At 57.5% G+C, this 14,058-nt stretch overlaps 2 protein-coding genes across 2 annotated transcripts; one reads left to right on the forward strand and one right to left on the reverse strand.

Annotated features, from left to right (window-relative positions):
• P3H4 (prolyl 3-hydroxylase family member 4 (inactive)) lies at nucleotides 1-6,054 on the reverse strand. Its single transcript, XM_033091040.1, has 8 exons — nucleotides 5,229-6,054; nucleotides 4,892-5,044; nucleotides 4,609-4,780; nucleotides 3,753-3,881; nucleotides 2,713-2,858; nucleotides 1,982-2,065; nucleotides 699-843; nucleotides 1-431 (listed from the first exon to the last, which is right to left on the reverse strand). The coding sequence occupies exons 1-8, from the start codon at nucleotides 5,706-5,708 to the stop codon at nucleotides 409-411; spliced, it is 1,332 nt and encodes a 443-aa protein (XP_032946931.1). The 5' UTR covers nucleotides 5,709-6,054; the 3' UTR covers nucleotides 1-408.
• A 691-nt stretch (nucleotides 6,055-6,745) lies between these two features.
• FKBP10 (FKBP prolyl isomerase 10) lies at nucleotides 6,746-13,805 on the forward strand. The gene is made up of 10 exons (XM_033091039.1): nucleotides 6,746-7,085; nucleotides 9,130-9,275; nucleotides 9,635-9,824; nucleotides 9,927-10,072; nucleotides 10,452-10,641; nucleotides 10,818-10,963; nucleotides 11,474-11,666; nucleotides 12,061-12,203; nucleotides 12,396-12,559; nucleotides 12,882-13,805. Exons 1-10 carry the CDS (start codon nucleotides 6,841-6,843, stop codon nucleotides 13,065-13,067), a joined length of 1,749 nt encoding a protein of 582 aa, XP_032946930.1. The 5' UTR covers nucleotides 6,746-6,840; the 3' UTR covers nucleotides 13,068-13,805.
• The last annotated feature ends 253 nt before the right edge of the window (nucleotides 13,806-14,058 follow it).

Genomic DNA, 14,058 nt, shown 5'->3' on the forward strand with positions numbered 1-14,058 from the left:
CAACAAGAAACATTTATTAAGCATCCATGGCCAGTGTGCCAAGAACCAATAGACTCCTGGTCCAGGACTCATCGTGACGCCAGCTGCCCCTCTTCTGTCTCTACAATTCGGGCTGGGACCCCAACTAGGGGGAGCTGGAATGTTCTCCAGAAGACTGTCCAGGGGGGTGAGCAGTGGGAGGACGGGCGTCAGCGGCCGTAGCACCACCATCCTGTAGTCCAGAGACCCACTGAGGAGGCAGGAAGGTCTGGAGAGCAGCACTCACAGGTGGGATGGGATGGGGCCTGGTCAGCTATGTCCATTTGATATGTTTAATAAATAGTTCCTGCTGCTTCCCAGGCTGGTAAAGGTGGTACCACTGGGCCCAGGTTTCCCAAGCCCTTGAGGGGTGCAGGGGTGGCCCTCTTTTCATGCTAGTTCAGGCTCTGGCTCTGCAAAGGAAAGGGGGAGAGTACTGGGGTTAGCCCCCCACCTATTCCCAACAGGTCTCAGCTGGCCCCTGCTTCCAGGAAGGATGCCACCCCCCACCAAGTGCGATGGGGGTTGCCAACAGGCTGGCAGCCCCCAAAGGAGGGGTCCCAGCACCCAACAGACATATCCCCCTGCCTCTGTAACCCAGTACCAGAATCCTTCTGTCCCCAGCCTCCAGCCCAGGCTGCATCCCCAGCCCGCCACCAGGACTCTGCCAAGTCACTGACCAGCCTCAGCTTCATCACCCTTGGCGTCTGGCTCCTGCCACCAGTCAGCGTAGATGCCCTCCTCATAGTCACCTTCCCCCTCAAATTCAGCATCTGACGGGTGGTCCTTGGCCTCCGGGGGTGGTTCTGTCTCCTCCAGCTCCATCTAGAGCAGCCCCAGGGTTAGGGGAAAAACCAGGTCACAGAAGGCACACACAGGATCTGCTCCCTGCCTGGCCAAGGGGCCCTCCCACCCCATCTCAGTCTCAAGATCTCACACAGGTATGACGTGCGGGTTTCTCCCACAAGGTCCTATTCCCAAACTGCCCCCTCCTGGAGCCGGTGCATGGGGCTCCACCAGCAGATGCAGTGTTAGCGTAAGCATCACCTTCTCTACAGCCCTCCCTTTACGCATAAACAGCCCCGGGAGAACACTGCTAGTCTGTGCATGGTCTGCTCCTCCCACCAGGAATGCCTTTACTCCCGTGTGCTTGGAGAGCTCTGGGTTATTCCTCCAACGTCAGGCATCAGTCCCAGGGTGCGGCCCTTGCTGACAACACTGGCTGGGTCTGGAGTCCTCCTCTGGTGACCCGTGCAGACCTCTCCCACAGAGAGGAAGTTTGTGCCTCCCGCACTAACTGTGAGCTGATTAGGGAAGGGACTGTGCCTCTCATCAATTTACCTCGGCTCCAAATACGATGTCTGGCAAACAGCAGGCGACACATAACAGTAATCAAAATCGCTACCACTTGCTGAGCACCTACTATGTGCCAGCTCTATACTAAGTGCTTTACGTACTTGATCTCATTTCATTCTCACCACGTGGTGTGAGATGGTCATTATTCTCCTCTCTCAATGGATGAAGAAATGGAAGTCTGAGTGTTACCTAAGACTTGCTTGGAGGCTGCGCAGTTAGGAAGTGGTGGAGCCAAATCTGGGTAGCAGTAACCCGGGTGTTAAGAGTGCAGACCTGGCCCCCATGTTCGATGAGGGGAACATGTATGCTTGAACAAAGGAGGGAGTGGATAAATAAGTCCTGAGCAGTGATGCCTCAGAGAATTCAGGCTCTCAATTCCTCATTCAGAATCAATGTAACACACTGTGGTTCCGCCTTCCTGGTGTCCTGCATTCATTTATTCACTGGCTCATTCAAACTCAGTTTCTGAGCACTAGCTCTGTGCCAGGCACTGTGGGAGAACTAGGAATAACCCTGTCTCCTGTCCTGAAGCACAATCCTCTAAGAGGCTGGCTGGAGAAAGAGGCTGGTGGTGAGATAGACCAGGGCTGCAAATAAGTCCATTTACCTCATCATCCGACTGCAGGTACATGTGTGCAAACTCCAGCAGCTCCCGTAGCTCAGCCGTCTGGTTATGGTAGAGCAAGGCCTCCTGGGAGGAAAGAGGGAAAGTGAGGTGAGCTGGACCCTGCTGCCAGATGGTGGAGGAGCCAGAGTTCCTAGGACCTGGGTCCTCGGGCCCTTTTCCAGTTCAAGGAGCCTAGAGCAATTATCAACTCACATGTTGATTAAAAAATTGTAGCTGCTTGGAGTGCTGGGTTAAGAAGGATTCTAGGGGCTCAGTGAGAAAGAATGCCTCTATTGATTAGCAATGTCTGCCACTGACAAGAGAATGGGGTTACCATGTGCCCTCTATTTGCCAGTCTTGCCCTTGACTCCCAAGGAAGCATCTCAGTGTTCCATATTGAGGGGGGTGGGGGATGGTGGTTCCTGGGGAAGAAGGGCAAAGGCCAGCAGTGAGGATGATGAGGGTGAGGAGCAGGCAGGCATGGACAGGTATTTTTGTACCTCCCACATCCCAGGCACTGTGCTGGCAAGAGGCAGGCAGGTGAGGCAACAGCTTCCGAAAGAGTCAGCAGTGTTCCCAGGACCACACAGCTGGTGGGGCTGTGTTGGAACCCAGGACTCCGACCAAAACCCATATGCTTTCTTTTCACTTCCCCATCCTGCTTTCCGGGGAAGCCAGGATTTTGTATCAAACCACATGGTCCTGAGCGTGCCTCGGATGGTAATGCCTACCTCCCGGGGCTGGAAGTCCTCTTCCTCCAGGCCCCAGCGAGCCCGGTGGAAGCGGTAATACACCAGGTTCTGCTGCATGACACTGTCCTCGGGGTCGAAGAGCATGTAGCTGGCAGCACTGCGGGCGGCTTGGCGCACGTCGTTCACTGCAGACGGAAGAGGAGTGGAGAGTGGCCTTGACACTCCTCATCTTCAGGGATGACCCCCACCTCAACCACCCCATCTCCCCATTCAGTCCAGCACCCCTGCCTCCCTAGCCACCTCCGAGAATACCTGTTGAGCCCTCACCCCACCCACTAATAATGCAAGCTAGGACGTACTGGGCACTTATTGGGTGGCAGGCCCCACGTGAGTCCTTTAAGAGTCGCTGTTATTGTCATCCCCATTTTACAGACAAGAAATTCAAGGCATGGAGAGGTGGGTAAACTGCTCAAGCTCACATAGCTGGAAAATGACGACCCTGGGGAATTAGAGGCCAGTGGCCCAGCCCTCGACCTCTTTGCCAACTGGACCCATGAAGGGTCTCCTGGCCTCTTGGTCCTCAGCCCCTTCACTCCAACTCCAGCCTCTGTTTGAATCTTGGCATCTCTGCATTGCAGGAGCCCTGGAGATTGTCCATCCCATCCCCTGTTGACACCAGGATCTCCCTCAAGGGAGGATAGCCTTAAGTCCTCCTTTTTATTAGCCATGTGGCTCCTTGCCCTCTATAAGCCTCAGTTTCCTCATCTGAAAAATGGGTCCAGTAATGTCAGCTGCAGCGGATTGGTGAGAGGATCAAGTGAGATAAACAGATGTGGCAGGGCTTTGTAAACTGTCAAGTGCTGTGTAGTTGTTGGCTATCTAGTCATTTACCCAAGAGGCCCTTGAATCCTCCCCGAGGCTGCTCTCTGTTCTCTCCCACAAGCCGCTCATCTGCCCCACCGCCCCCAGCCTTCCCTCCCATTGCCCAAGGGCCTCAATTCTGAGGGATAGCTTCCCCATGACTCTGCATTGCTCTCAGTGCAGTGCTCTCTGACTCCCAAGCCCACTGGGAGGCTCACACTTGTAGTAGGCAAACTGCAGGTAGTGATACATGGTGGCCACGAACTTCTCCACGAAGAAGCCACCCACATTGGGGGTCAAGTTGGCCTCACAGTCCACCTTGCACTGCAGGGACTCTGCAAAGAGATCTGGGTGGGGGGGAAGCAGTGGTGAGGACACGATGGTGTGCTGAACAGCTCCGTCTCACAGATGGGGTAACAGACATGACCTCCAATCCCAGCTCTGCCTGCAGAGCCTGTTGCAATCACATGAGATACTGTGGGTAAGATAAGTCATGCTGAGGAAAACTGCTGTGGACAGGGCTGTATCCCCACCCACAGCTCACCCTCACCCCAAAGCCAGAGAGAGCCAGGGCTCTGTGAGAGAGTGCCAGGGGAAATTTGAAGGTGGGACTGATGCCCAGATAGAGAAGCTCAGGACAGCCCTTTCTGCCCCCCACTGAGGGATCCCTGCAGTTAGGGACTCCCAGACTAGGTGTGATTTCTGGCCACAAACTGCTTTGGGCACACACCTGCTGGGCTGTTTTCCCCCCTCAGCTGGGCACTTTTGCACTTGCATTGACCTCTGCCTGGAAAGCCTGTGAACCCAACCTCCCAGAGGTTTGGGGATGCCACTGCCTCTCTCCACCAATGGACAGCACCTTGGCCACTCCTGCCCAGTGGCAGGGGATCTGTTACCCTGTCTATGTCTCTCAGCCAACAACACACTGCTGGGAACAGGATAACACCTCATTCCTGACTGCCTCCCAAGCACTGAGTAAGTGCTCCATAAAAGTGTTAAGGGGTCTGAGAAGTTCTGGGAAGCAGGGCCCAGTGATGGTTGGGAGTGATGTCGAATGGATTTGGGTGGGGGTACCTGCTATGGCGGGATAGAAGTCCTTGAAGTCCACCTGCTCGTGGGCTCCCTCGCAGCCAGCCAGACACCGGGCGAAGATGGCTAGGTATTCGGCCAGGGCGCGCTCCATGTCCTCCGTGCTGCTGCGGAAATCTCCACTGTTGTAGAGCTTCACTGCTCGGAGGAACACCGCCTGCAGGGGAGTGTGGCAGGGAGTCAGGGGGCCCCCATCACTCCCCTCCTCTGCGAGCCCTATGAGGGGTCATGGAGGAGCATCAGGGCCAGCTCTTCCCCTGCACCCCACCTCGTAGGGCTGCGCCTCCAAGTCTGTGAGGGGCTCCTCAGCCGCGTCCAGCAGCCCACGGTAGTAGTTGAGATACTTGGCGGTTAGCTCGTGCTTCGGGTTCTTCTGGAGGAAGGTGTAGGCCGCAGCCAACGCCTTCTCCAGCCGGTTTGCCTGTGTGGTGGGGACAGAGCGGGTCAGCAGGGCTAGAACTCGCGGCCCTGAGCGCACAGGCTGGCTTGGGGCTCCATGACAGCAATGCCACTCCAGACCCAGCTTGGAGCGACGTGGCCGAGCGGGGTCGGGGGAGAGGCAGGGGACACCGAGACGGGCGGGGAATCTGGGGACGGGCGCCCACCTTGAACTGTGCGTAGTGCAGATACTGGTAGGGCAGGCGGCTCTGAAAGTCGCGTAGCAGCTGGCGCGGTGGGTAGGGCACCTGGAAGGCTGGCAGCGTCCGCTTGCATCGCCGCAGACAGGCGGCGCGCTCCAGGACGTGGCCGAAGAGCCACAGCTCGCGGGCCCACTCGTCGCTGCGACCGCTGTCAGGGTCGGGCACAGGCCCGGGGGCCGAGGCGGTGGGCGGCGTGGGCCCGCTGCAGTTGGCGTGGCAGAAGGCCTCGCTGTCCCGCAGCAGCCGGTGCAGCCGCAGCGCCGCCTCCAGGTAGCGCGCGCTCTCGCGCCAGCTCTCGCCCTCGTACTGCTCCAATGCGTGCCCGTAGGCCGCGGCCAGAGGCATCAGGTCCTCGGGCGGGAAGCCCCGGAAGCTGTACTTCTCGTACTGCGCCCCGGTGCAGCCCAGGAGCAGCCACAGCAGCGCCCAAGCCGCCCGCCCCATACCCCCACCGCACCAGCCAGCTCACCCGGCGGAGCCTGCGTCCGGACCCGGTCCGCTGGCGGGCGGGCGGGGCAGGGGCCGGGCCGGTGTGCCCGCTGGGTCTTAGTGCCGCGCCGAGCCAGGAGGATGGTGCCCTGGGTCCCATCCCTAAAGGGGCAGAGGGGCTGCGTCTCCCCTCTTTTCCGAGTGCACAATGGTGTCCTGAGTCTCCTACGTTGGTCTGTCCGTAGGGGTCCTCCCCTCCACAGATGGTGAGGGGGAAGATGCTTACCGCAAGGTGGGGAGCCCAGAAAGCCCCTCCCCACGCAAAGACAGTCCCCCCAACTCAAGATCGAGAAACTGAGGGAAGTACCACCTCCATCTGCTCGCTCAAGCCCTGGAAACTGGTCTTCCGTCCAGCACTGCGCCCCTTCTACACACGCCCCACCCCCAGCCCTGAAGGGGTCACTCTTAGTGTCCCCCCCAGCCCGCGACGGGGAGGTGCACACCTAGTTTTACCCTGCACACCCTCCACTTTCACGAACTCCTCCTACTCGGTACCACGTCAGAAAGTTCTTTTGGCAGTCCAGCTTTTGAAGAACAAAGCAGCTCCTCATCCCTGGAGAGGCCGTCCTTGGGACAGTAGGGGTGGGGGAGCACTAAGATACCCTCAGTTTCTGGAGCCTCGCCAGCCTCCTGGAGAGGGCTTAGATTTGGGGCTGTCAGTAAAAGAAGCAAGGGATGCCTCAGCGCGGCTTTAGGACCCCGGGGCTCCGGAAAAAAAGACACTGAACTTTTTTTTTTTCCACTTGGGAGTCAGCTCCGACTTCTCATCTTTCGCGAGCCTCCCTCCACTCTAGGCCCCAGGTCTCTCAACCCGTGGTGGTGGAATAGGGTGGAATCTGGAGTTCTTTGTGGTGCATTCCTCCGTCTCTAACGCTCTCAGACTGGCCCCCTCCTCCTATTGCACCCCCCACTCCCTGCCCCACCAGCTCAGTCTCCCCAGCCCCCATTCCACGTGGACCAGCCAGGGCGGGGGTGGGGAAAGAGGACAGGAAGGGGGGGAGCCAGCTCAGGGAAGAGGGGGAAGGAGGTTGGTCGCGATTCTCTCTCTCTCTTGCCCTCACTGCCGGCCATCCTAGCTCCAGGCACCATGTTCCGCGCGGGGTCCCCCAGCCACACCCTCCTCCGGGCCCCGCTGCTGCCGATACTGTTGCTGCTCGTACAGGCGGTGGGGAGGGGGCAGGGCCGCGCCAGCCCGGCCGGGGGCCCCCTGGAAGACGTGGTCATCGAGAGGTACCATATCCCCAAGGCCTGTCCCAGGGAAGTGCAGATGGGGGACTTTGTGCGGTATCACTACAACGGCACTTTTGAGGATGGCAAGAAGTTTGACTCGAGGTAATGGGTTGGGTGGCCCCAGACTCACCACTCCCCTGAGCCCAGGCCAGGCGATCCTAGGTCCTGGGTTCCCTTGTTGCCCTTTAAAGCCGTGTCTGCCTTCTGGTACTCCATGATTCCCTAACTCCAAACACAGTACCCTGGGTGAGTGTGTGTGTGGGGGGGGGCAGCCCAGACATCCATCTCCCCAAAGATAAATCCTCTGCTCTCAGTTTGAAATCTTTGCCTCTCCAAGGACCCCAATTTCTTTCACACAAGCTCCCCACATTCCCGAGTGTGATAATGTGTAATAGACCTGCTCTATTTACTTACTTTATTTAAAGACATGGGGAGGAGGACCTTCTGGTCCAGTGTTGGGGATAAGAGCATGGTCTCTGCTGCAAGTGAATCCTCTAGTGATCTAAGCCTGGGACCCTCTACATTCCCACCCACCCGACTCCCTTCGGATTTCAACCCCAGGTTAGAGAAGAGGGAATACAACTTTATTTTGGAGAGGGTAGGGGTTCCCAGCAGCCGGCCTCAGCAGCAGGCATTATAAGACAGTAGGATGCATCTGGAAGTATAGGGCATAGCGCCGTGTAGGGACCCTGCCTGTCTACGTGTCACATGCTGCCGTGGGCTCCTCAGAGGGTTTTCCTAACTCCCTCCCTGGATCTTCCTGCACCCCGACCTCCCTCCATCTTAGCTCTACCAGGCCAGGGCTGCCGCCCATCTTGCCAGCCTTGGGATTTGAGAGACTGGCTTCTGCTCTGGCAAGTCCACTTTGGTTGGTGGGAGCAGCTTGTCAGCCCCGTTTAAACCGTGGGTCCTGGTGACATACGTGAAACCCCAAAAAGTCAGTCCCTCTTAGACCCTTCCCCAAAACACACAGCTTGGCCCATGGGAAATCAGTTGCCACGGGCAGGCAGTATACTGGGTAAGAACACGAACTCCAGAGTCCAAGACCCTGGGTTCCAATCCAGGCTGTGACCATGGACAAGAAATTTTGCCGCTTTAGCTTTACTTTCCTTAAAATGGAGATAAAAAAGGCGGTTCAAATCGCTTAGCTTTGATTCTGGGAGGACTGGATGCCCCGATAGTATTTAACTGGTGGTTGGGCCCTCAAAGCAGCACTGTGAAGGGAGCAGGTCAGACAGGAAACCAGCCCCTGAGCACCATGAGGTGTAGGCAGAGGCCAGGAGTAAGAACAACCTGGAGTCCTTGACTGCCAGGACTGGGGGAGAGGGTGGGAGTTGGAAGGTGAGTTCCCTGTTGGGGATTCTGGGAGCCTGGCTGGGCCCCGTTCATGCAGTACTGAGCCTGGAAAACGCACAATCCATGGGCCCCTTTGGTCAAAATAAAAACCTCCCAACCTCCTTTAACTTCTGAAAGCTTAAATGAAAACTATAACTAAAAACAAATAAAAGCCATGGCAGTTTTAGAATAGGCTCTTTCAGAATTGAGGACCAATCCCTATCCCTCCACCAGCTCTGCATCTTCTTTCTTTCCCCCTTGCCTAATAGATGGTACAGAGGCACAAACATGGGCTTTCGAGATCTGCAGACACATATTAGCTGTGACCTTGGGCAAGTCATTTAGTCTCACAAGTCTCAATTTTTCTCATAAGAAAAATGAAAACAATAATGTCCATTTCACAGGGGAGAGAATTAAATAAGATCATGAATGTAAAATGCCAAGCATTTCATCGGTATATTCTAAGTACCCATTTAGCACTGCTTTGCCATCAGCAGAAAGCAGCAGCAGACAGGCCTGCACCCACCCCCATCCCAGGGGAATAAAAGCCCTTTGACTCCTCGGGGACTTCCTTCTTGTAAAAGCCCAGCCTCTTAAGTTGGGGGTCCCAGGTGACCTCTGACCTCGCAGGGCAGGGAGGAGCCTGTGGTTCTCCACCTGTGCATGGGGGAGGGGTGTGTGTGCATGTGCGTGTGTGTAACACACCTGTTCATATGTGACCATGGGCAGAGGGACACATCTGGCGGTGTGCGCCCTCCCCTGTGTGTACATCTGAGTCCACAGTATCCCCTCTGTCCCCTCTGCCCCCCAGCTATGACCGCAACACTTTGGTGGCCATCGTGGTGGGTGTGGGGCGCCTTATCACCGGCATGGACCGAGGTCTGATGGGCATGTGTGTCAACGAGCGGCGCCGACTCATCGTGCCGCCCCACCTGGGCTATGGCAGCATCGGTGTGGGTGAGAGGGGCGGGGGCTTTGGCGCAGGGAGGGAGGGAGGAGACCTTGACGCAGGATCAAGCACCCCAGGGCAGGAAACGGAAGCTCAGTGATGGAGAGTGACTTGCCCAAGGTCAACTGCATATGCAGCCTGAATACCGCTGGCTGGTCTGGAACCAGAGGTTCTGTCTCCTGCCCTGGGGTGGGAGGAAGGGAAATAACGGGGCCCTGGCTTGGATATCGGGACTAGGAGGAATGGGAACTCGAGGGGGTGGCGGGGGAGTCCAAGCAGAACACTCAGCCCTCCACGCCACCCTCCCCCACCCCCCCACCCCTGGGAGCTACACGGAACATGAGCCCCACCTGCCCGGCCCTCACAGCGGGGCTCATTCCCCCGGATGCCACCCTCTACTTCGACGTGGTCCTGCTGGATGTGTGGAATAAGGAAGACACCGTGCAGGTGAGCACCTTGCTGCGCCCACCCCACTGCCCCCGAATGGTCCAGGACAGCGACTTCGTCCGCTATCACTACAACGGCACCCTGCTGGACGGGACCAGCTTCGACACCAGGTAAGGACTGGAGGGAGCCTGGGGACTGTGGCCTGGGGCCAGTGCAGGGCCCATCCTGCTCTCCCACCCCCAGCAGCCTCATCTCTACCTCATTCTCTGCAGCTACAGTAGGGGCGGCACTTATGACACCTACGTGGGCTCCGGCTGGCTGATCAAGGGCATGGACCAGGGGCTGCTGGGCATGTGTCCTGGAGAGAGAAGGAAGATCATCATCCCCCCATTCCTGGCCTATGGCGAGAAAGGCTATGGTGAGGGCAGGCAGGCGCACGGGGGTTCTCCCGAAGTGGGCTGCCACACAGTTATTCAGGCTGTGTCCTGCACGAGGGCACCCAGCCGAGGAGGAAAGTAGGGGTGAAATCCAGCCCTTGCTGATCACCTCACTAAGAAAGAGTGCTTTATTCCGATTCACACAAAGGTTCAGTATGGGGTGGTAGTGGTCAGGGGGGAGGTGGAACCCGGCTCCGTGCTCACTGGAGGAGCAAGAAACAGGACGGCTGAGGGCGAGGAGAGAGCCATGGAGAGCAGGGTTAGCACCTTTTTGCAGGGTGCTCACATAGGCTTTCCTGAGGCGAGAAGGAGCCCTGGTTTGCTCTCCACCTGTATGGTACAAGCCTGTCCCTTCCCCAGGGACTGTGATCCCCCCGCAGGCCTCCCTGGTCTTCCAGGTCCTACTGATTGACATCCACAACCCGAAGGACACCGTCCAGCTGGAGACGCTGGAGCTACCAGCCGGCTGTGTCCGCAGAGCCATGGCTGGGGACTTCATGCGTTACCACTACAATGGCTCCCTGATGGATGGCACCCTCTTCGATTCCAGGTCAGCGGGGTCCTGAGGAGGGAGGGTGGGGCTGGGCAGAAGGCAAGAAGCCGAGACAGGAAAGAAAGTGCCAGATACTGGGGTCACCCAGGAGGCAGCTGGGGGTGGCTCTGAGCTGCCTGCAAGGGCAGTGGCCCATCTGACTCCCTTGCTGGCCCTCCCACCTTGTATTGCAGCTACTCCCGCAACCACACATACAATACCTACGTGGGGCAGGGTTACATCATCCCCGGGATGGACCAGGGGCTGCAGGGCTCCTGCATGGGGGAGCGCCGGAGGATCACCATCCCCCCGCACCTGGCCTATGGGGAGAACGGCACTGGTAGGCCTGTTGTACCTCAGCTCCTCTCCTGAACTGCTTACTGACCTTCCCCTACTCTGCCCCTCCTGACACAAAAAAGTCACCCACCCATTTCCTGCCACACAGACTCCATCCTTTTCTCCAGGGCAGTCCCCCCTCTTCTCCCCTTCCATCTTGGAGAAGGACTCCTGAGTTTGGGGAGGGGGATGGTTATGGAAGAACAGAAACAGCATAGCCCTAGGAAGCAGAGACCTGGATTTGAGACCCAGCTTTGCTGGAAGCCTCAGTGTCCTCACCTATAAAATGGGACTATTCACACTGATCAGCAGGGTAAGTTACTGGGAGGTTGCAAGACTGTGTATGTAAAGGGCTTTCTAACTGGCAGGGCCCTCCCTCCCCAAAAGAATTGCTTATGTGGACCAACATCCCATCCCATCCCATCCTCGTCTGAAACCCCAGGGCAGTTTCCTGGAAACCTTGAACAGCTCCTACTAGACTTCAAGCTGACCTGCTCCACCATTCTGGTCTCAGGAGACAAGATCCCCGGCTCGGCTGTGTTGATCTTCGATGTCCATGTCATTGACTTCCACAACCCTGCGGACCCCGTGGAAATCAAGACACTGTCCTGGCCCCCTGAGACCTGCAACGAGACCGCCAAATCTGGGGACTTTGTTCGCTACCACTACAACTGCTCTCTGCTAGATGGCACCAAGCTCTTCTCCTCGTGCGTCTGGGGCAGGGCCAGGGCCAGGGCCAGGGCTGGGCAGGTGGATGGGCCCAGGCAAGGGGAGTCCTCCTCATAGCACCCCCCTTTTCTCCATCTATTGGGAGCAGCAGGGGCAGAAAAGGGAAGGGAAGGTGAAGCTAGCAGTGGGGAGCTGCAATTTCACTTTATGGGTGTGGGAACTGAAACAGGGAGAGGTGAGTCGTCAAAGCCACACTTCAGGGGCATTGGCAAAATGAGATGGGTACCCCATCTCTGAACCGCAGGGCCCTGCACTCTGCTGTGTGGGGCCAGCACCAGGAAGACTGACTTGGGAACCGGAGTTGGAGGGACAATGGGATGTGAACTGGCAGGAACAAGGAAGGGCACTGACCTGGAATCTGCTTTTCCCCAGGCATGACTATGGCGTCCCCCAGGAGGCAACTCTGGGGGCCAACAAGGTGATCGAAGGCCTGGACAAGGGCCTGCAGGGCATGTGTGTGGGAGAGAGGCGGCAGCTCGTGGTCCCCCCGCACCTGGCACATGGGGAGAGTGGAGGTGAGGGGCAGAGACTGGTCTGATCTCCGTTTGCCGTTTCCAGATGGTTCTGTAAACATCCAGGGCCCCATTCTCCAGTCCCAAAGAGGGGAAACAGGCTTGCAGGCTGGGGAACACACTGGGCAGGCTGCAAAGCCAGGCCCAGATCCTGGCCTGGTTGGGACTCTTTCCTTCTCTTCTCCCTCCCTCCAGCCCGGGGGGTCCCTGGCAGTGCTGTACTGATGTTTGAGGTGGAGCTGGTATCACGGGAGGAGGGGGTGCCTGACGGCTACCTGTTTGTGTGGCACGAGGACCCTCCTGCCAACCTTTTTGAAGACATGGACCTCAACAAGGATGGCGAGGTCCCCCCAGAGGAGGTGGGTGACGAGTTCAATCCTTAAAACCATCCCCATACTCACCCCAGCAGAAGCCACCTTGCATGGTGGCATCGAGCAAGAACGTGGTCCCTGTCCATCCTGTCTGCTCCCACGTTCCTGCCCCCCTGCTGGTCACTTTGCCTTAGGTCCCTTGTCCCTGCCTTCTCTCCTGGCACACAGGCAGCCCTTCCCCCGTACCGCTGCCCTGGTCCTGCTTAGAACCCCAGCAACGGCTCCTCTCAGTTCTCACTAGCTAGCCTCCCCACAGCTGCTCAAGCAAGACCCTCATGCCCACCCTCCCCTGTGCTCTCCTCACCCCCAGTTCTCCACCTTCATCAAGTCTCAAGTTAGTGAGGGCAAAGGACGCCTCATGCCGGGGCAGGACGCAGAGAAAACCATCGGGGACATGTTCCAGAACCAGGATCGCAACCAGGATGGCAAGATCACCGTTGAAGAGCTCAAGCTTAAGTCGGACGAGGACCAGGAGCGCGTCCACGAGGAGCTCTGAGGGCCTGGGCCCAAATGCAAAGGCCCACTTCTGGGGGGCAGTGGGCAGGGGAGCTGACTCCTAACAGTCACTGACCCTCTGCTGCAATGAGGTCTGAGAGCATCTGAAAAGTGGTCAGAGGAGACAGCTCTGGTCTTCCCACCAGCCCAAGAGTAATATCCACAGCACAGACCTCTACTTGGTTTCTGTCTTCCAACCCCACACCACTTCCTTACAAATTTTGCAAAACTTCCTTACAAGAGTCACAAAGCCAATCTGGGGATTGGTGGAGTCTGGGGTTGGATGGGACCATTGCTGGCCCCTCACCCACACCTCTGCGTCACCAGACACTGAGAAAGGCCAAGCTCATCATTTCTTGATTTCCCCAAACTTCCCCTCTATTTGTACTTTACCTCCCCATCCCCTCCCCACTACCTCCAGCCCCCATTCCTGTCATGGCAGCTCCCCAGGAGCATGAACCAGGGCTGGCAGGGTCCCCCCAGCCACCCTCCCTCAGCTCTGCTGGCTCCAAGGGAAGGGGGCTGCTCTAGGAGGGCAGCCCTATCTCACCTATTTGGTCCCACCCCCCTCTCTCCCCTGGGGTGTTACAGGTCAGGGCTGGGCTGTCACCTTTCATCCCTAAAGAGGGCTGCCTTCTCTAAGGGACTGAGGAAGAGGAAGAAAATGAAAGGATTGGGGTAAAGAAACCTACTTCGATGGATCTTAAGGCTAGGAAATACATGAAACCCTTGGTTCGGGGCTGAGATGAACGTGGAAGGGCTTATTGGGGACTGAGGGGTGAGAGGTGGGTGGAGCTCTGCACATCAAAAGACAAAACTGGTGTCAGATCTTTTTCCCTTGTGCCAAATAAAAGACTAAACCAGAGGCCTCAGGAAATGGTCTTTCATTGCGGGGAGGCCCTTCCACCCAAAGATTGGGAAGCAAGGGGAACAAAGCAGGCTTTTTCATGCCCCATCGCACTGTGTCCCTAGCTCTCTTCTTCCTCTGGAGG

The sequence above is a fragment of the Rhinolophus ferrumequinum genome, chromosome 21, assembly GCF_004115265.2.
Source record: "Rhinolophus ferrumequinum isolate MPI-CBG mRhiFer1 chromosome 21, mRhiFer1_v1.p, whole genome shotgun sequence".
In the NCBI taxonomy this organism is placed as follows: domain Eukaryota; kingdom Metazoa; phylum Chordata; class Mammalia; order Chiroptera; family Rhinolophidae; genus Rhinolophus; species Rhinolophus ferrumequinum.